This window comes from Spea bombifrons, chromosome 6 (genome assembly GCF_027358695.1).
Source record: "Spea bombifrons isolate aSpeBom1 chromosome 6, aSpeBom1.2.pri, whole genome shotgun sequence".
Lineage (NCBI taxonomy): Eukaryota > Metazoa > Chordata > Amphibia > Anura > Pelobatidae > Spea > Spea bombifrons.
This window is the reverse complement of record NC_071092.1, coordinates 21,673,368-21,696,142: the sequence shown is the minus strand read 5'-3', so window position 1 is coordinate 21,696,142 and position 22,775 is coordinate 21,673,368. Positions and strand designations below refer to the sequence as shown.

The 22,775-nt window shown below is 38.9% G+C and overlaps 1 protein-coding gene across 1 annotated transcript; it reads left to right on the top strand.

The window, feature by feature from the left end:
- Positions 1 to 873: 873 nt before the first annotated feature.
- On the top strand, positions 874 to 21,976 carry LOC128500053 (cytochrome P450 2D15-like). Its single transcript, XM_053469068.1, has 9 exons — positions 874 to 1,112; positions 5,628 to 5,799; positions 6,038 to 6,190; positions 7,485 to 7,645; positions 8,701 to 8,874; positions 18,584 to 18,725; positions 19,404 to 19,591; positions 20,458 to 20,599; positions 21,590 to 21,976. Exons 1-9 carry the CDS (start codon positions 900 to 902, stop codon positions 21,772 to 21,774), a joined length of 1,530 nt encoding a protein of 509 aa, XP_053325043.1. The 5' UTR covers positions 874 to 899; the 3' UTR covers positions 21,775 to 21,976.
- Positions 21,977 to 22,775: the final 799 nt, after the last annotated feature.

Genomic DNA, 22,775 nt, shown 5'->3' with positions numbered 1-22,775 from the left:
AGCAATATAGCAGAACACAATTAACACAACATTTCTGCAATCAAATCTAAATATATCACACTTGCAGGAATCCATGAGTGGAGGACATATTTCCATTTAGCAACCCAGGTTACAACATACACAGTGAGGGGAGGTTCCAACACACATTAATCGTTTTGTAAGTGGAAAAGAGTAAGCTACAGTTACAATTTTTTACATAGTTGTGCCAGTTTAAAATCCTCTGAAGAAGCCTGCGATAGGGCAAAACGCGTTAGGTCACTGGCATCTGTTATTGCATTACAATTTTAGTGAAAGTAATTTTACTTGTCTCTCATATATTAAATCATATGTTTAAAATATTGATGATATGAATATTTATTAAAGAAATTGTGTATTTTAATTTTGTAACCGCATTGTTCTTAGCCCATTTACCAGTATTCACATACATTCTCTTGAGAAAGAAAAGTAGATGACACAATTGTAACAAGGCAAAAGTATAATTCCATAGCACATTACTTTTGGAAATTATGAATGCCCCCCCAGTTTGACTGTGGTATCTTGTGCCCCCCCCTATATATTGTTTCTAGAGTCGCCACTGAGTATCTGAATGTATGAGAAACCTGGAAATAAATCCATACAATAAATAAATAGATCATCTGGTGCTTATGTACACAATGAGCTATTGTTTTTTGATTATTTCATATTCTTCAGAGTTATGAAGATAAGGGGTGGTGCTTAGTATCAAAGGTCTTGTTTCCAGAACACTCTGTACAGCTCAGTGGAAATAGGAGTTGGCTTGCTGGGTGCGCTGTCAGTGCCAGAGATTTCAGCATAGCAACAAGAGTGGACGTTGAGGGTAGCAGTTTAGCTCAAGTAACTTTAGAGATTTATGAAAGTTAGTGGCAAAAAAATAAACCAGGATGAGTCTGCTGCCTGAGATTCAGTCATTCTTTCCTGTGACATTATGTAACATCATTGTTCTGTTCATTATTTTTACCTCCTCCCTTCTGCTGCTGGACTTCATGAAACGGAGAAAAAACTGGCCCCGTTTTCCACCAGGGCCCACTTCTATACCCTTCCTGGGCAACATGATGGATGTAGACTTTAAAAATCCACACATCTCTATGAGCCAGGTAGGTCACAATCAAGTATTTTTTGTTTGCCCCCTTGTTTTCCTCTCCTCACAGTGTTTTCCTCTAACTTTCTTCTGAACTAACCCAAACACTTTTATTGTATAAAAAAGATCTCATCCATCTTCAGCCCTCCCACTGCTCCCATGGCTAGCCCTAGAGTTAAGCTGTCCCAAATCTCCTGTATTTTTTTTACAAAGCATGCATAAAGCAATATACCACTGGCTCATATTTTGTACAAAATTGCACTCATTGTCTTCACCATCAAGTCTCATTGACTTACCCAAGCGCTATTTGTTTTACTATGTTCAATAACATGGTCTGGGACACTGGACATTTAGATCCAAAACAGGATGCATCCAACGGGAGGGGCCTGTAGAAAAACAACCTTCAGGGGGACCCTTGGATCTTGTGTTACACCACTGATGTTTGCATATATATACATTTCCACGTTTGGCTAGCCACAGTAACATTTTTGCAATTTATTTTTTCTTAGCAGCCCAGATTTGTATTGCTCATGCAAACAGTCAAGGGATAAGTAATTAGATATCACGTTACCTATGATTACTCCAAGATGTATTGATATGGTTGATTATTGAAGATTTAAACTGTATACAGTTTTCCGTCCCAAAATGTGAAGCACACAACATAAGTTGTGGTGAGGAAAAGTTGATAGAAAACAGCTCCACCTGAAATTAGGGGGTAGCAGAGGCATTATTAACCCCTTAAGGGCCAGTGACGTGCCATGCACCGCACACAAAAACAGTCAGTTAATGACCAATGATCACCACGTCATGGCATTAAACAAGCTTAGAAAGCAATCGAAGATCGCTCAATAGGCATTCATAAAAACAAATGGTTTGATAGAGTAAATTGGATTGGCTGGATTAAAAAATGTCCAAAAAATGGCATAGGCACAGACTGACCAAAGCAACCATTCAAACCCATGAATAAGTGGTATCACTGTACTCGGGAGATGTTGCGGAACACATGTTGGGGTGTTGTTTGGACATTCCATATACCAAGGGCTGTAAATTCGTACCTAAAGCACAATGTGTGTACAAACTTTGACAAAGGCTGGCGGTATAATTAGTGCATGTTTGATGGGGTAAATTGAATTGGCGAGCTTCGAAGATGTCCCAAATAGGACATTGTGGCAGAAGGACCAGATGTCAAGGTTCCAAGTTAAAAAATGCGCATTTCCCAAATTTTACTTCCCAAATAACCCGACAAACCCATGCATAGACAATATTACTGTACTCGGTATTACTGTATTATGTTGCTGAACACATATTGGGGTGTTGTTTGACAGTGACTTGCACCATGAACTTTATATCCATACCTGATGTCCAATTTGTGTGAAAAAAATACAAAACAAAATTACTTCCACAAACTTTGGCACAGGCTGGTAGTAGAATCTCGTGCTTGGAAAGGGTTAAAATACCAACATTTAAAATACTTTGGGGTGTCTTGTTTTCAGAAAAATATGGTTTGATGGGATAACCATGGGGGCAGTAGGACCAGATGTTAAAGCTCCATATTAAAAAAATGTGGTGTTTTACTTCCCAGACAACCTGACAAACCCATGCATAGGGAGTATCACTGTACTCTGGAGATTTTGCCATTGGGGTGTTGTTTTCCCACAGTAACTCACACACACACTAACACACCCAGGCACAAAATTAGGAGGGGGAAGAACTACTACACCCTAGGCTCATTATTGCAACATTTTTTTTTCACATCAATACAAATGAAACATTGTTTATCAAACATTGTTTATCGCACAATGTCCTATGGAATCTCCATGTGGACAAGTCAGCCACTTTTACTCCTCAGACAGTTTCATGCAGGAATTAAGAATTGTGCCTCACACTAAGACAGTGCTCTTTTTTCATGTTACTCAGCGTAGTCATATGACACGCAGTCACAACCCTATTTTTTTTAAAGTCATGACTGGCACAACTGCCAAATCCTAAGGTCAGCAAAGCAATAGTCACTGAATCTTTCTAGGTTAAAAAAAGATTTGCACCAGGATTTCAAAACTTTCACGGGAGGTGTAAGTGTTGTGCTATAGATTATACACTCACTGGCCACTTTCTTAGGTACACCTTGCTAGTACCTGGTTGGACCCCCTTTTGCTTTCAGGACTGCCTTCATTCTTCATGGCATACTTTCTACAAGGTACTGGAAACATTCCTCAGAGATTTTGGTCCATATAGACATTGCTGCAGATTTGTTGGCTGCACATTCATGATGGGAATCTCCTTTTCCACCACATCCCAAAGGTGCTCTATTGGATTGAGATCTGGTGACTGTGGAGGCCATTGAAGTAACCCTCAGAAGATGGTCATAAAGGGATGGACATGGTCAGCAACAATACTTAGGTAGGCTGTCATGTTTAAACGATGCTCAATTGGTACAAAAGGTACAAAAGTGTGCCATGAAAATGTCCCCCACACATTACACCACCCACCACCAGTCTGAACCGTTGATACAAGGCAGGATGGATCCATGCTTTCATGTTGTTTATATCTGACCCTGCCACCTGAATGTTGCAGCTGGAATCTAGACTCATCAGACCAGGCAACGTTGTTCCAGTCTTCCATTGTCCAATTTTGGTGAGCCTGTCGAATTGTTACCTCAGTTTACTGTTGTTAGCTGACATGAGTGGCACCTGGTGTGGTCTTTTGCTGTTGAAGCTCATCTGCTAAAGTTCGATGTGTTGTGCACTCAGAAATGATATTCTGCATACCTTGGCTGTGACGAGTGGTTATTTGCGTTACTGTTGCCTTTATGTCATTTTGAACCAGTCTGCCCATTCTCCTCTGACATCTGACATGAACAAGGCATTTTCTCCACACAACTGCCGCTCAGTGATTATTTTCTCTTTTCCTCTGTAAACCTTAGAGATGGTTGTGCATGAAAATCCCAGTAGATCAAGAGTTTCTGAAATACTCAGACCAGCCCATCCGGCACCAAAAACCATGCCATGTTCAAAGTCACTTAACTCCCCTTTCTTCCCCATTCTGATGCTCTGTTTGAACTTCAGCAAGTTGTGTTGACTATGTCTACATGCCTAAATGCATTGAGTTGCTGGCATGTGATTGGCCTAATAAATTGGCCAGTGAGTGTAAGTGCTAGTTGCATTTTCTATAAGTTGTATTCATAATCCATAGTAAGCAGAAATATCTTATAAATATTGTTTTATTTTGCTTCATCAGTAATGAATATATTGGACAAGTAGAAAGTATTTATTTTTGAAAAGTCAAGACATATTCAATCATCATGAGAATATTGGCAAACAACAAACTGTACACTCTTAACTTGTTTCATGTCTCACTGGGCGCTTACGCATCAGCATCAGTCATGAATACCCTATTGAAAAAAATCTCCAAATATTGCTCAGCAGCAAGTACTGATACAATGCAGTGGATTAATTTTTTTATAGTTGAACTGTATTCTGTTTTACAGTGTGCATGGGAAATGGTGGAGTAATGCAGGCTTCTTCAGCTAGGTTTGGCTTCTTTATATGACTTCATTTCCTTGAGCTCCTTCCTAGAAGGTTGCACATAGCCCACTGGTTTGCTTATTGGGCTGAGGTTTATGCATGCTGGTTGCAGGTACTGCTGTAATTGTGAATAGTACAGCAAATAAAATATGGGGCCCCTCATGGGTTTAGGAATTTAGGTTTTCTCAAAGGGGATAGCATTCAATTGGATACATTGCCAAATTACCAAATGGACCTCAAGCCAGTCCATATGATTATGTCAGCGTAGCTGCACATTATGTATGTATTTATGTGAGTGTTGTGAGAGAGGAGGTGCATTTACTGGTACCTGAAATCATATGCATGTGTATGTATATCTGAAGTGTGCATATATTTATGTATTTCCCATTCAACAGGTAAAAAGGATAAATTACTGAAGAGCAACTTTAATATAATTGTGTGACATCATTAAAGTTCCAAATGATCAACAGGTTACTAGAAATACAAAATGATACTAATTGATTTTAATTATAACATAATATTTTTGTAATAGGAAGATCTGTTCTAAAAATCAGCTTGAACAAGTTGAAGGGTAACTTTCACCATACTTTCAGTAATGTAATGTTACTAAATAAAACAATACACTAATGCACGTAAGTAAAAAAAATGAACGTGCCTCATGGAGTTCACATACATAACCAGCAAATGCTGCGACTTCTATATTTCCCTTTAGTCACCATACATTTTGTATGATCAATGTACACTTTCAGTTAATGAGGTGGTCCCAAATGTACAGTATGCATGACTACAATTCTAAAATCACAATGAAAAACTGCTACCTAACGCAGAATAATATAAAAGACAACCAGCAGAACAATGATAATGACTCTTAAAATAGCATGATATGTTATACCAAGAATATTTGCCTAATGCAGTCAGACTTTAAAGTGTGTCATAAGAGTGAATGTCTTAAATGTGTCCTCTTGATGGTGAAAGGTATTTAACAAACATTTGGTTGTGTTTTTGAACAGCTGAGTAAAAAGTTTGGGGATGTCTTTAGTCTCCAATTCTTTTGGAAGAATGTGGTGGTGCTTAATGGCTTTGAAGTCATGAAGGAAGCTTTAATCAACAAGTCTGAGGATATCGGGGATCGTCCTAGATTTCCTATCTACGAGAAGCTTGGGTGTACCCCCAACAGCCAAGGTATCATTTTGCTAAAACTGGTTAAATCATAGTGGAATGATTACAATTTATTGAATGTTATACACTAAAGTCAAATATGTGTCTGATTCTGTAATTTTTTATGGAATTAGTTAAAATGCAATAAGGAAATAATTGGCAATAAGGTACCCTTCAGATACATAGAAAAAAATCAGCACATTCATTTAAGAGTTACAATTTCTGGAAATCAAGGTATGTTTTTTTTCCAAAATACATCTAGGTTTGGTGCTAGCACGATATGGTACATCCTGGAAGGAGCAAAGAAGATTCACACTATCAACCCTTAGGGATTTTGGCATGGGAAAGAAATCATTGGAGCAAAAGATAACAGAGGAAGTTGGATTTTTATGTTCCAGATTCCAAGATGAACAAGGTAAGTGACACATGACAGACATTTGGTCAGTGTGGGAGCTATGTTTTATAACATGTCCAGGATGCATGACTATATAGTCCACCACTGCATTTCTCTACTGTGGCTAGGTCACATATACTCATACATATTTTACAAAGATTGCAGAACTATTTGGGCACCTAAGGTTTAGCCCTTATGCTTTTACAGAAACAATACTCTGTGGTACACAGAAAATGTTTCAGCTCTTGTTCCAGAAATAACTTTTTAGTGTAGGTCCCTCATAAAGCATAATGATGTCAGTGAGTTAAAATAGCGAATCACCTCCCAATTCCATCTTTTCTTTTATTGCAGATCCCATGTGCAGCCACTGGCCGAATACACATGGTCTTATGCTGCTAAGTTATTTACAGTTGATGGCTTAAAATGCCAGGACCAATTTTAAATCCTTGATAGCCCCTAAAAAAAATGATTGTTGATCTAACACCGCTGCTGACTGGCACATGCCAGGAGATGTGCATAGGCAAACACATCTTATGAACAGAAAATAGCTGGAGAGGGGGCAAAGGGGAAAATGCAAATAGAAGAATTCTGCCAAATTTCCCATGCATTTGCAAGCAAGAACATCATGCAAATCATGAAAATTTGAAGGGACCATTAAGATACATTATTTATTAAAGTGCATTTGTTTTACCTGTAAAATGCGGGAAGATCTCTGAGCAAAGTAAGAACCTACTTCATTTATTTATTATGATTCATTTGTTTATTTTCTATTCAGAAATTTAATTTATAAAGAAATCAAAATAAATAAATAATGTATATCGATTGGGTTCAGAGTTCTATTAATAATACTACATAATACATATTACTATTTCACAAGAAATAAAATACAGTTGACTGCAGGAGAGTCAAGTGGATACGATTCAACCTGATACTTGCTTGCAAGTTGCAAATGTGAGTTGGAACCAAGTTGGACCCCCTATTATGAAAGGAGGGTGACATCACACCCTTCTTGCTCCCAATGCCCAGTGAGAATGGAGTTAATAAAATGTAAATTAATGAAAGATGCTAGGATTCTGGGGAACAATTGTTTTTGGAATATATATATATATATATACATATATATACTTTGTTTGTAACTTCATTAAAACTATACACATATATATTTTAATTCATTAGCTAGTAATTCTATTTAAATTAAGACTTGATTATGTGCTGTAATTTAATTCCCCATGGTGCTTAATTACCCCCACCTCCAGAAAAAACCTTTGGATTTGAGGTATTTCATAAGAATGATCAGAGTTTTTCTTTTCCACAGGCCAACCCTTCGATCCTTGCTTCATCATTAATAATGCAGTCAGCAATGTGATCTGCTCTATTGCCTTTGGAGATCGCTTTGATTACAATGATGAGAAATTTCAAAGACTGCTCTATCTTATGAGCAAAACTTTAAACAGAGAGTTTGGACTGGTGGCTCAGGTAGTTTACTATCTCGCTTTAACTGTATATTTTCAGTAACATTAATACAAACGGTGGACTCATCTCTGGTAGTAGTCTCTAGGCTTAATGATTTTCCTAACAAAAGGTAAAAGTGGCATAACAAAATACTACTGCACTATTATATAGAATATTTTTATAAACAATACATTTGTATTAACTAAAATATGTTTGTTCAGTATGATTAATCTTAATTAATGTTGATTCATTGATTAATATGTTAGTGTTCCGTTTATAAATCATTCAAGTACTGAATAATACTTTAGCATCTCAGCTGGTAGCTCTCAATGGTATCAGTTTCTATACCTGAATACAAATTATGGTACTTTTTTTTGACAATATCTTTTTCTTCATGACAAGGAATGGTTTTCACTAAGGGCATTATTATAACCATGTGGTTGCTACTATTTCTGTGTCACTACAATTAATATTTGTGAAGACCTATTAAATAATTAATAATAAGTATCAGACTCATCTTTATAAAAAATATTATTTGCCTCAAATATAATTCATCTTTCTTAACAACTATCTATACCACCTTCGATACAGCCATGTAGAATCCCAACAGGTATATTCTCAACAGTGTCTAGGATATCATTGATGCGTATGTTGTATTATTTTGTATTATTTTGTTATAGTTATCCTTTGATCCTCCTTCTACCCAGTGGAGATCTAAACTGTTTACAAACTACCTAGCTGATTCCCTGCAATCACACAGGACTACACATAGTAATAACTCCACTACCACAGATCAGAATTTGATGCGGCTATAAGAGGGCCCAAAGTGGAACCTTAATAAAATAAAGGGTTGGCGGCTCCTGCTCTTCTTTGCACTGGGGGAAGCTGGATATTTATCCTTAGACTCAGCGCTAGGAGCCTATTGGTAACAGCATCCGCCACAGAAAAGAATGTAGTACTTGGCTTTCAAGCTGTAGCAATAATTTAAAAAAGACTGTACGCTTCCTAGTAGTTAAGCTATGAAGACTGGAAATTGCAATGCATAAAATAACAATGATAATGCAAATTGTGTCTTCTAGGTTTTAAATGAATTTCCATTTCTAACAAATATTCCTTGGCTTATAAACTATGTTCTGAAATATGAAGATGATATTATGAAGTTTCTAAGGGAAATGGTTTCAGAACATCGTAAAACTTGGGATCCTAATGACATCAGGGATTTTATTGATGCTTATCTTCTGGAACTGGAAAAGGTAAGCAGTGTAATGATTAATAATGCAAACTGTTTGTCTGTTTGGACTCAAAGTCCAGATGAGTTACATGGGATTATGTTTTAAGATTTCCAAACTAAAGTTCAACTTCCATATTTGCTACTGACAACTCGCATTTGGACTTGCATATAGTAACAGTCAATGTACATCTGCTTGACATTGAGTCAAATTGATGTGCGTTTAAGAAAACAAACAACGTATTGTTTTACTAACCCCCAAGTTGCTTGGAAGGTATGAATGCAAATTGCAACACTCCAAAGGAGATGAGATTACATGTAACCACCCCATAAACAGTCTCTCATCCCATACCATGTGGAATGGATAGGTTAAAACATAATAAATAAAAACTCTAACGGGGGCATAGAGTCCACCTATTTCCCACCACCTGTCTTGGTATGCAAGACAGTTTAACCCTTTTGAGTCCTTAAATCTCTTTTGCTACAGATTGTAGGGGTTTAAAGGAATAAAAATATATTAAAATAAAAACCTTTGACAGAAGTACATTGCTGAGCCAGACACAGCCCCCCCCCCTGGACTATGCCCACTATACCCACATTCAACCTGGGCATCAGAACCATAGTTCCTCCTGTGGGGAAATATGGGGGGGGGGTGTCACTTGTCATTACAGGTTAAAATGTACACAGACAATCTGCTCACACCATGGGAGGCCCATTCCATGGTCATTGTTTCCCTGCACCTTAAATGTATTATTAATGGTGTGAAAGAAGGGCTGTTGTGTAACTGATTAGCTAATACACAGCAGGTAGTCAAACAAAGCCATCAAGGTGTCAAGTGCTAGTGACAACTCTGGCATGGTCAAACGTCAAATCTTGTTAATCTTGTGTGATGTAATTCAATTATGTACTGATATGATTGAGCCCATTTGTTCTGTTGTGTAAAACCTGGTTGTTGTCTTGATTCTTATTTGTATAAATATGCTGTGTTCTGCTCAATAAAATGTTCATTTTTGCCGTACTCAATTGAAGGTACACGTGGCAGGGTTCCAATGTGTGCATGCTGATGGGTGCTGGAAGTGATTTCGGGGACAACAGGAGGATATATCTGGGTGATCTGTGAGAGTGACTACAGCTCTCTCGGTGAACCCGTTACAGTACTAATAAAGTAGCTTTATACTTGACATAGATGGCATGTAGCATTGCCAAATAAAATCATGCATTCTCACTTTTGCCCAAAAAATAAAAGCAATGCAATGTCAGTAGATTGAAAACTAGCCTGTGGTTTCTATACTCTGTTGTACCCACTGCTTAAAGTGGCTGCATCTTCCAAGGACTATAACTGAAAACTCTTCTCCTAAACTATTCTCCTAAGGATAATTTACTGCATTTTTTGAGAAGGACACAGGGATTTGGTTCCCACCTAGTAAAGTGGTCCAGGGCCACTGTCTCCCTAGCAATAGTACTCTACTTCCTGGCATCCCTTGAGATGTCTGGTGACAGATCCCGTCAGGGAGAGGAGCTCTGTGCACCCAAAAGTTACTATTTTACTATCAACTCACCGCACGTGATGTGGTGGAAGGGCAGGAACTCACCCTACTGGTTAACCCCTTAAGGACAATAGGGGTTATTACTCGTAGTATATTGTGGGACAATGGCTATTTTAACATTTTTCGGTGTTACTGTTTAGCTGTGATTTTCTTCTTTCTCATTTCATGCTCCCACACATATTATATATTGTTTTTTTCAGGACAAACAGGGCTTTCTTTAGATACCATTAATTTTATCATATCATCTAATTTACTATAAAAAAAATGATAAAATATGGGGATTTTTTGTTAAAAAATTACTTTTTCTCACTTTTTAAACAAAAAACTTTTACTCATCTGCAAAAACGAATGAAAAAACCTGCTAAATAGATTCTACTATTTGTCCTGAGTTTAGAAATACCCAATGTTTTTATGTTTTTTTGCTTTTTTCTGCACGTTATGGGGCAATAAGTACAGGTAGCGTTTTGCTATTTCAAAACCTTTTTTTCCAAATCTGGTAATTCTTCCCCCCATGTGCCATTTCGGGTATCTTTGAAGCCGGCCAATGCAATTTACCCCATCAAGTCATATATTTTTAAAAACTAGACACCCCAAGGTATTTCACATGCTGGTAATTTAACCCTTTCCATGCACTAATTTTACCACCAGCCTTTGTGAAACTTTATGGTAGTAAATTTTTTTGTATTTTTTTCACACACGTTGTACTTCAGGTATAAATTTATCGCTCCTGGTATATGTCCGTGTCAAACAACACCCCAATATGTGTTCAGTAACATCTCCTGAGCGCAGCGATACCCCACATGCATGTGTTTGTTGGGTTATTTGGGAGGTAAAAGGCCGCCTTTGTGAGGTGTGTATTTTTTGGCCATTCAGACATCTGATCCTACTGCCCCCATGTCCCATATTTGGGACACCTTTGAACCCGGCCAATTCAATTTACCCCATCCACTCATGCATTTTTTAATACGAGACACCCTATGGGCATTTGTAATGCCAATATTTTAACTCTTTCCATGCTGGAATTTTTGTAAAGATAAAGAATTTTAGGACTTGCTTATTATTTTTTTTTTTTTTTTTTGGTGACAGTGGGGATTTTTATATGTTACCATATTATTTTTATTTTTTTAAACATTTTTTAAATTTTTTTTTTTTAAATTTTTTAAAAAAAATTTTTATTTTTTTTTACTAATCACTCATTAGTGAGCTGGGCTCCATTGACCTTGCATGGTTGGATGCAGTACCTGCATTCAACCTGCAGGAGGAGCTCGAGAGTTCACAAGAGGGTCTGGATAGACCCTCTGAACTCAGATCTATTGTTAATGCCATCCTGTGAATGACGGCAACGTCATTTACAGGATGGCACTTGTGGTTGCTCTTCGGAGCAATCACAAGGCGATCGGGGGTTGGGGGCTAGTGTTGCTGATATGCCTCGATATCGAGGCATGTCAGTAACACCATTTATGCTTAGGAAGCGATTCCGATCGCTTCCTAAGCTGTTTTAGCCGGGCGCCGCCGCGATCTTTCATGATCGGTGCGGCGGCGGCCATTTTTCTTCCGGGGAGGGCTGCCGAGGGCTGCCCTCCCCGGATCCACGGTCAGCCTCACTTGGGAGGCTTCCGTGGATGCTGCAAAGCCGCCGATCGCGGCGAAAACGCCGCGATCGCGGCGATGCAGCTATTTAACGGCAGCCCGTACATGTACGGGCATTGTCGTTAACCCCTTGCACGGCAACCCCGTACATGTACGTGGATTGTCGTTAAGGGGTTAAAAGTTGGTCTGGAGTTTTGGTTTGTTTATTTTTCCTGACATATAGTGGTAGTACAGAAGGTTGTTCTTCCTATGGACAAGGAGCTAAAATAGAAAGGGTTAGCCTCCCCTCCTCCAACTCCTCCTCTTTACCCCATAAGAGTATACCGGACCACCCATTGTCAGGGACGACGATTTCAGTCTGTTGGGGCACAAGGGTTGTATCCAGGGGGATCCCTCCTCTGATTGCTCCCTGTGTGGTGAGCAGAGTGGGGTGGTAGCATCCGCATTGGCGGATGTTATGGAGGCGTTGTGTTCCACCGAAGATCTGATCGCACTTCAAATCTATATAAAGCTGTGTAGTCCAGGTTGACAGCAATGAGGCTTGTCAGCACTGGATATCCGTGACACCAACCCCCCCCACACATGGATTGAGGAGATCTTAATCTTGAAAAGCCTCTGTCCTGTTATTTTTTTCTAAATATATATATTTTACAAAAAAAAAAATGGGGGGGGTTAGATGTCTGGTCCGGTTTCTCCAGAAAAACCTGAAAGAGATAAAGCGTTAAATCCTGCTCCTAAAAAGGCTGCTTTTAAGTCCAAATATGTATCGTGCGCTGAGTGCGCCACCCCCTTGCTAGACAGCTGTAAAAAAGAAGTCACGCAGAAATACATGCAGTCTTTTTTGGATTGGTTTCAAGACAACCTTGCACAGACCTTTGAAATGTTCAAAACAGCGTCTGTTAGCCCTTTTGAGCCCAAAATGGATAAGTCTCGTAAATGGGCACACTCCTCTCCTGAATCTGATTTGTCCTCTGGAGATGTTTCCAGATCTACTAGTTCAGGCTCTTCTAGTGAGTATTCAGAGGATGAAACCATCTTTCATCTTTCCTCCACAAGAGCTTCGTAAATTTTGCAAAGAAGTCTCAAAGCTTAGACCTGGGAAAACATCCTAAAGGGTTTCCTATGTTACGTAAGCTCTAAGCTCTCATGCATAGGGAATGGAGCAATCCTGGCAAGAGACCCTTTATTTCCAAACACTTTAAGCAGCTGTTTAAGCTACAAGGTGAAGAAAAATGGGAGGCTATTCCAAAGGTCGCCCAGATCGCTAGCTTTCAAAAAGAACCATGATCCCTATTGGTGAAGTGTCTGGTCTCAATCCCAAAACATCAGGAGTTTCAGGGTGTCTACTCCAGACTGTTCCTTGACTGTTCGCAAAACCAGATGGATACTTCCGCCCAGTTTTGGAGTTAAAAAGAGTAAATGCCTGTATTCCATACCAACATTTCAGAATGGAAACTATCCACACGGTCACCCAATTGATGAGAAAAGGAGATTACATGGTGACCATAGACCTGAATGATGCTTATCTCCATGTCCCTATCGCAGTGGCATCCTGAAAATTCCTCAGGTTCGCTATAAGGAACGGGACGAAGGTTCACCACTTCCAGTTCACATCTCTCCCGTTTGGTCATTTATCAGCTCCGAGAATTTTTACAAAAATATTTTTGCTGCAACTCTGTAAGAAAAGGTGTCACAGTCCTCCCATACCTGGACGATTGGCTCATCAAAGCCAGTTCCGCTCAGGACCTTCTTTCACATCTTCAGTTTACAATACAATTCTTAGACGACCACGGCTGGATCATAAACCAAAGAAAATCCAACCTTATTCCGGCCACAAGAATTCAGTTTTTTGGACTGATAGTAGATTCCACCTCCTTGAGACTCTATCTCCAATGTTCAAAGATCAAAAGAGTTAGAAAAGAAGTGTCCGCTTTACAACGAAGTCCAACCTGCTCCTTCAGGAAAGCTATAAGCATCTTGGGCACTCTGACGGCCTGTATCCCAGCAGTAAGCTGGTCCAAGGCGCAAATAAGGCCCCTGTGACAGAACCCTCCATCACTGGGGCCCCTGGAGAGGCCTGAGAGCCAGCCTTCTCCCTATCGACTATGGGCCCGGGCCTTGTCGAGACTTCTGTGTGTCACTGCTGCATACCTAATTATCAATTACATAACAGGTAGCTATTAATCCTGTGAGCTCCTGTTATCTCTGTGTCCTGGCCATTGTCTGTCTCAAGCCAATCATTCCATGTCTACGTCCCCAATGAATGTAATTATTTATGTCTCATGTCATCCTGTCCTTCCCCCGGATATTATGCAGAATTTGATCTAATTACTTCCCTCCTGACATGGTAATTAGATCATGTGATATTTGTCTTGCCCCTTTCTTACTTGTGTATATATAGCTCTGTATTTGGTTTTAATAAAGGAGTCCTGTATTCACCTCAACATGAGTGTTGCCTGATGCTTGGGGTGGGCTTCTATGATCCTTTATTGTCCTTTTCAGGACAATAGCCACACTGTGTAGCTAAGCTTTGGATAGCCACAGTGCAAACGCAGCTCCGGTGCAGCAGCGTCCCCCCTTCTATCTACAATGCTGGTTCTGCCTGGCGCTGAAGGGGTTAATTGTTGGTGTCCCGGCAGGAGGAAGCAACGTTTGGCAGGAGTACCCAGTTGGGGTACAGGTCGGTCCCGTCACAGCCCCTTCAGTGGGCCTTCCTAAAGAATTGGTCCAGGAAGGAGGAAGATCTGGACGTCAACTTCAGCGTCCAAGCACGTTTTAGCCCAGCTGAACTGGTGAAGGACAGATCACCTCACTAAGATGCCTCAAAAATAGGCTGGGGAGCTAATTTAGGTTACCTCTTCAGACAGGGCAAGTGGTAGCTAAAGGATCAGACGCATAGAAGGGGAAGGGACAACGGTATTGCAGATGACCTCAGCAGATCCCGTTGGTCCCAAACGAATTGGTCCCTGGACAGAAGAATCTTCTCTATCCTAGTGCTAAAATTTGGCATGCCAGAAATCGACCTCATGGCGACCAGAGAAAACAGCAAACTTCCAGTTTTTGCCTCTCTGTACAGGCGGGACAACCCTCAGGTGTTGGACGGCTTGTTGGTGACATGGAGGTTCAAGATGGCTTATGTTTTTCCTCCGGTGGCCATGATACCTTGTGTCCTTCTCAAGATTCAAGCAGACAAGGCCAGAGTCTTGGCAATTATCCTGTATTGGCCAAAACGGAGTTGGTTCTCAGAGCTAAGAAGAATGGTAATTTCATTTTGGGAGCTTCCAGTGTCTTTCAAGACAGTGGACTTTCCCATTACACGGTTGATATCCTCCTTAATTCGGTTCGAAGGTCCACCGCTAAAATGTATTTTTGGGTTTGGAATAAATTCATCTCCTGGTGATACAACTTGGGTTTGGATTGCTTTTCACCATCTATGAGTTCTCCCATCCTTGAATTTTTACAAGACGTTTTGTTTGCGGGTTTTAATGTTTCAACACTAAAAGGGCAAGTATCGGCCCTGACTTTTCTCCTGTCAGATTTGGCCTCACGTGTTCAGGTCAGGCGTTTCTTTAAATCAGTCATCATTCAGCGACCCCCCCAGACAGTCTCATTTTCCTTCCTGGGATTTGACCTTGGTCCTCCAAGCTCTTTATTCTGAACCATTCGAACCTCTGGAAGAAGTCTCTCAAGTTTTTATCACATTTTTATTGGCTTTTACTTTAGCAAGGAGAGTGGGTGAATTACAGACTTTGGCCTCGGCTTCTGAATGTACCCTTTTTCATCAAGATATGTCAAGCCCTCATTTCTGCGTAAGGTCCTCTCTAAATATTAATTTTACCGTCTATTTTCTATTGGATGTCCAAAGAGCTCTACGACTCTATATAGATCGCACCGCTCCTTTCCGCAAAGCGGATCAATTATTTTTTTCGGTAGGTCATCAGCAGCTTACAAGCACGCTATATCCAGATGGCTTACAGAGACTATTCTCATCCCATATTACAGCTCACTCCACAAGAGCTATGTCAGTGTCATGGGCTGAAAAGACTTCCGCATCTGTTGAAGATATATGTAAGGCAGCTACTTGTCTTCCTTCAATACCTTTGTCCAGCATTACCGACTAGACATCTCCTCCTCTGCGGCAGATTTTGGGTGCAAGGTGCTCCAGTCAGTGTCCTCTTAACTATTCCCTACCCAAAAGGGATCTTGCTACATCTGCTCTTTACTGCCACTATATGTCAGGAAAAACAGAAATTGTTTGTTTGGGCAGTACGTGTTTCCCTTCCTCATGTTGCCTGTATTAAATATATTTTGCAAGCATTTTCTGTGTTCTTGATACTTACTGAGGATGGGTGGTCTGGTATACTCCTATGGGGTAAGAAGGAGGAGGTGTCATGATTGACTCATGGAATATAGTGAATGCATGGAAGGGTAATCCAGCAGAGGTGGTTAATTCCTGTGTGTTAGCATTCAATGGGTTAATCTGATGTTGATTTAAATTGGTTTCTTTGTACATGCCCTCAGTATCTGTTCTGGCAAGATGTGTCATCTTCCCAGGGCCCCTGTGGTGATTCATGGCCTATATGTAAGGAAAAAGGTGATGAAACCAGTGTGAATTAGGGTGTGTAGAGAAGAGATAATAATCAGTATACTTCCCTTTTATATTGCTTCACCGGATACCCAGCTGCAACCCGTACAAAACACTCTCCAGGTGTTTTTAAATTAGAACAAGAATCACTAGGGGGCGCTCGTGTATACCGGTTGAAAAAAGTTAAAAAACAAGGAAAAAATGATTGTGTAGTATTATGCACAAATATTAGCACTGTATAGATATATAATGCACTCACAATGTGTACATGTATTCAGGCTTCATAAACATCCCATCTTCCAGGTAGATATGCAGTATATATATGTAAAGAAGCAGAAGACAGGTGGGGACTACAATGGTGTAGTATCAAACAAATCTTGTGGCACGCAAATGTAGAAATACACTTACACTTTTTGAAGGGGTGTAATACTCGTATGCATCAAATAGTTTTTCTCTGCTCCTCCAACGATTCTGTATCTGCTGGATTCCAGTAGTCTGCTGGTGTGCATAATACTACACAATCATTTTTTCCTGTTTTTTGTTTTTTAACTTTTTTCAACCGGTATACACGAGCGCCCCCTAGTGATTCTTGTGATTCATGGCCTAACAGATAAGGATCCCTAGTTATAGGCATTCAATTCCTATCTTAAGTGGAGGGGTTTCCATCACCTTTACCCTACCATAACTTATTGGCACATCAAAGATGGGAACCAATTCTTGGGGCAGGTGTCATATAATTGGCCATGTGGTCAGAGGGGTGTTTTCTTGAAATGGAATCTGATTTAGGGGCAATGCAGCCACCTCAAAGCAGCACTCCATGATATACTCTGATCATCATAAGAAAACATCTGTACTTAAGGAGTTCCCACAGGCCTACTTATTGGAGAAACTTGTGAGTGAGGGTCCTGTGTTTAAGTCTCTTTGTTTTTAAGAACTGCTTGCTGTTTTTTTTTTATTTTGTATGTCTTGTTTTTTGTAATTGTGGCACTGTGTAATCTTTGTCTTTTTGTTATTAAAATTTTCATAATCTAAGTTTGTTTTTAGGCTCTAGTATTGATATCCACAAACCCTAAGAGAGGAAAACACGTTACCATATTGTTATTAAGTTCTACAGGATATATATATATATATATATATATATATATCTATATATATATATATATATCTATATATATATATATAGATATATACATATATATATATACATATACATATACAGTGAGAAAACCAAATTCTGTTTTTTCTTTCACCATCAACTTGCAAGCTACTTTCAGATGAGATAGTTGGAAAGTTCCTTTCCTACCATTTTGTATGGACTTTTTCCAGGAACTCACACTGAGTCAAGATTGGAACTTAATATGTTGTATTAATTGTGATTTGCCTGGAACTACATTTTGGCAGGCTGATCCTTAGCTTGCAAAGACTCCACATGCAAATGCTATCACTGTGTGTACTTGGTTAAGTTGCTACTGGTCATTCCCTACATTACTTTTCAGTTTACCTTGTATGTAATCTATGCTGAGCTTCTGAATAAACTCAGTCAAGCTACTTTTATACATATTGCTTTGCAGATGTTAGTATGCAAGGCTTTATGACTTATGACCATTATGGTTAGTTGTGGTAACTTTGATGCAACCAACCACTCAACATTTTTGTGACTAAGGAAAATACTTGGTCAAATAAGAAACCTGTTTCAGTTTCCTTAATTGTACCATGCTGGCTTGAGAGCCCATTACCTTCTCGTCAGCAAAAAGCCTATTGATGTTTTGTGCTTGAATATCCAGTTTTCCTCATCCCAATACTTAAAGGCAGAAGCAAAGAAGCAACCTTTTATGTTTTATATGTAACAATAATTACTTAACAGTATAATCATCATGTGTAAAAACAGTTATTACAAGATTCAAAGCAGCACTTTGAAAGCAATCCTCGCAAATAAAAATAGTAAATTAGGGGACAATCCATTATGAATCCATATGATGATCAGCATGCTAAAATAAAACTTGTCTTTGCAGGTAAAAGAAACAAATGATAGCAGCTTTAATGAGAATAACCTGCTATTCACAACATATGACTTATTTTCCGCTGGGACAGAAACCACATCAATCACTCTGAGATGGGCCATGTTCTTCATGATGTTACATCCAGAAGTCCAATGTGGGTATTGTTTAGTATATAGTAGCTACATAAGATTTGTTTTTAAATATTGTTGGCTATGTTAAAGTATTTTTCTCCTGGTGGTAATCTGTGAAGCAGGAACACAATCACTAGCTGGCATTTAAGTAATAGCAATACACACGCTAAAACAGTTATAAATGAAAGCCATCTGGTTGCGAAACCCCATCTGGTTTAATTCACCTACCAATGAGTTGCAAATGAGTTGAAGTAAGATTAACTCTTAGAGTGATGACCTCCAAAACGATATTTTTATTACAAAGCTAAGCACAGGAGGCCAACTACAATGTATGTATCAACTACATGGAGAATACTGCCTCATTTCCCTTAACTAAAAGAATTAATGCAAAACAAAAAAAATGCAGTAGGCTTGAATGTATGTGCACGAGTTATACAAGGAAGTCTTATAAGCATCAAAGCGAAGCCATATCAGTCATATGATTCAGTAGTTTGTTAAATGGGACATAGAGTTCTAGTAACGTTCTATCTATCTATCTATCTAATTTCATTTTATGCTGCATACTCTATTAGCTATATACAGATATGTATACATATATTAAGTGAAATAAAGTCAAATACTGCCTATAGAGCAAGTCATTAAATATGTATAGCAATATCCATATGTTTATCACAGTGAATGAATACCATATTCTTACTCAGTGAAGGTACATAATGAAATTGACCATGTAATTGGAAGAGGAAGACAGCCAACAATGGCAGACATCTTAGAAATGCCATACACCAATGCAGTGATCCATGAAATCCAACGATGTGGAGATATTATACCTCTGGCTTTGCCACATATGACTTACAGGGACACAGAGATACAAGGATATTTAATTCCCAAGGTAAAATATCTATTTAAAATCTCCAAATGTATTCCAGAATTTCCACATAGATCAAAATATGTAGTTCTCATATGTAGTTATAACATTTGAATAACTACAATATTTTAATATATTAACACAAACAATATTTACCGTTGATTTTTTGTCTTAGTTATATTCATGTCATTTTATATTATGTGACCTCATTATTTATAGATGTTATCTTTGTGTTAATGCAAATGTGTTCATAGGAAGCAGAGGCTTCTAACTGGATTTATTGACCTGTGGTGGTCAGTCAAGTTAAAGTTACAACTGCTAGATATTTGTTAGACTTAAATTTCAAAATTTATCTGTGATCAAAGATCAGTCGAAACCACAGCTTTTAAGACTTAAATAGGTTGATTTATTTTACAAAGCTTATGTATACATACAGAACCAATCGTTGATAGATGATAATGACAAGCTAATATAATGTGAGTGCTGTACACTGTTCTAATGGAAAGATAGGGAGGTAGAGAGTTGAGGTATAGAGGGATAGAGAAAGGAGGCATCGAGAGGATAGAGATAATCTCCATGTTATCTAATGAGTTTTAATAGTCATTTTCTATATTGGTCAGTGTGAAGTAATTACTATCTATAGCAAGGGCATATGTAGAAATTTCACCATTAGATTATATCATACAAATCGTCCAAAGAAAATCCCCTAATAGTTCTGTTAAGACACATGTTCCTATCACTTACACCTAATGTGAATGTATATTTAGAATAAAAAAAACAACCAACTCACATAATCATTCCACAATATCATGAAATGGTCTTTTTGTTATTTATAAGTCAATTAAGTCATTTTAATTATATTCTGTAAATGCTGACATTTACATTCATAGGGTACCACCATAATTACCAACTTATCATCAGTCCTTAAGGATGAGAAGGTCTGGAAAAAACCAATGGAATTCTACCCTGAGCATTTCCTGGATGAAAATGACAAGTTTGTGAAAAAGGAAGCATTCATGCCATTTTCTGCAGGTAATTCATACAAATTTTAATCTATGAATTTTGTCACTACTTCTTCTCTTGACTCTTCTTGTTCTACTGTCTTCCACTTCCCCATGAGCCAGGCCTCCCGGGCTCACTTCCGCAAAAGGGTGGAGCCTGTGACTTTGCTCTTTTGCCAAAGTACTCCAAAAAGCCAGAGAAAGAGAGCTCCATCATTTTTAATGAAGTGTACCAGTAGACCTGGTTCACAGTGAAGTGTATGAAGAAAGAAGACAGAATAACAAGAATAGACAAGAAAAGAAGCAGAGCTGTGGGAAAGGAGACAGGGACACAAAAGTGGTCAGCGGAGAAGGTAGGGAGACATTGAGAATTAAAGTGTGAGAGAACGTGAATTAGAGTTGAAAGTGTGGGAGAGCATGAGATAGAGAAATTTCATTTCTGAATGGAAAAAGCACTCCAACTTTCATCGGAACCAAAATGTTAACAAAAGTTGTTGTGCGAAAATGAATGGACCAAAACTAATTAAAAAGTTTGACCAAAACGTTTTTGGTCTGATTGAACAAGTCTAATACTTACATTACAAGCCCCTGTCTGTATTTGTAGAAAACAAGGGCCAAATTAAAAAGGCTCTATTGTCACAAACACCACACTCCCCTTCAATAATTGCTCATGAGGGCAAGTTGTTACTAGACATCAGGCTTGTCTATTATATACATGCAGCACTCTACATGCAGTAAGGATGGCCTGTTACTTATCGGCTGCTGGTACTGAGGTGCCAGGGCTAATATACTATATCTACCATGAAGTAGGGTGGTTTTTCTCCCATTTCATCAAATGTGTAACATGTTTTGCGAAGTGAAAACCTGTGTGGTTTTGTGATTTCACAGTTAATATAAAATGTTTATATTGTCAGATACCACTACACCTTTTGGCTCTTTTCCCAGATACTTTTAGTTTCCTTTGAGTGCTAAAATGAAAGTGTCCACTAAATGTGTAAAATAATACTTTTTTGTTCTTAAGGTCGTCGGGTATGCCTAGGAGAGCAGCTTGCACGGATGGAACTTTTCCTGTTCTTCACATCACTCATGCAGAGGTTTAAAATAGAGATACCCAAGGACCATCCACTCCCAAAAGGAAAAAATGGCGTGTATGGCCTTACGTGTAGCCCATATCCATACAAAATGTGTGCTGTAGCACGAATGTAGTGTGTTAAACTGTTAAGTGGTCTTATATATTACACTTAACCAAGCCCGTACTGGGACAAAAAAAAGGCCCAGGCATTTAAGACTGAGCAGCCCAATTTTATGAAAAATACAAATGTAATACTTGGTCATTCAACATGGGAAGCCTGAAGCCACAATTTAGTGCGACTAATCCTTGAAATAAATATTAAAGAGTAAATAACACGATACCTTATCTTTTCCACTAAATTATTTCAGGGCCTTGAATGTTTTGTCCCCTGAAGTCAGTACAAATTCAGGAGGGCTTTTCATCTCTGGATAAGTAAAAATGAAATAGTTTGTACTGTAAATTAAGTGCCAGAAAACAGATAACCAAACACACAAACCAGGACAGGCTTTTCCACATTGACACCCAGACACACAGCAGGACAGGCTCTGCCACACCGACACCCAAACACTCACACACCAGGACAGGCTCTGCCACACCGACACCCAAACACACACACACACACACCAGGACAGGCTTTGCCACACCAACACCCAGACACACACTCCAGGACAGGCTCTGCCACACCAACACCCAAACACATACCCCAGGAGAGGCTCTGCCATACCAACACCCAGACACACACCCCAGGACAGGCTCTGCCACACCGACACCCAAACACACACACCCCAGGACAGGCTCTGCCACACCGACACCCAAACACACACCCCAGGACAGGCTTTGCCACACCAACACCCAAACACACACACCAGGACAGGCCTCCCCCAGCAAGCCCCTCCCTTTATTATTGATTTATGTGTGGGCTCCATCACATATGCGCATTAGACATGCATTTTTAACTACATAATAAGTATTTATCTCTTGAAATTGAAATATGATTTCAAAATAACAGCTGAACTGGCAGTGTCTTTAATATTAGACCCTGCTGCTGATATATATATATATATATATATATATATATATATATATATATATATATATATATATATATATACACATACATACATACATATATATA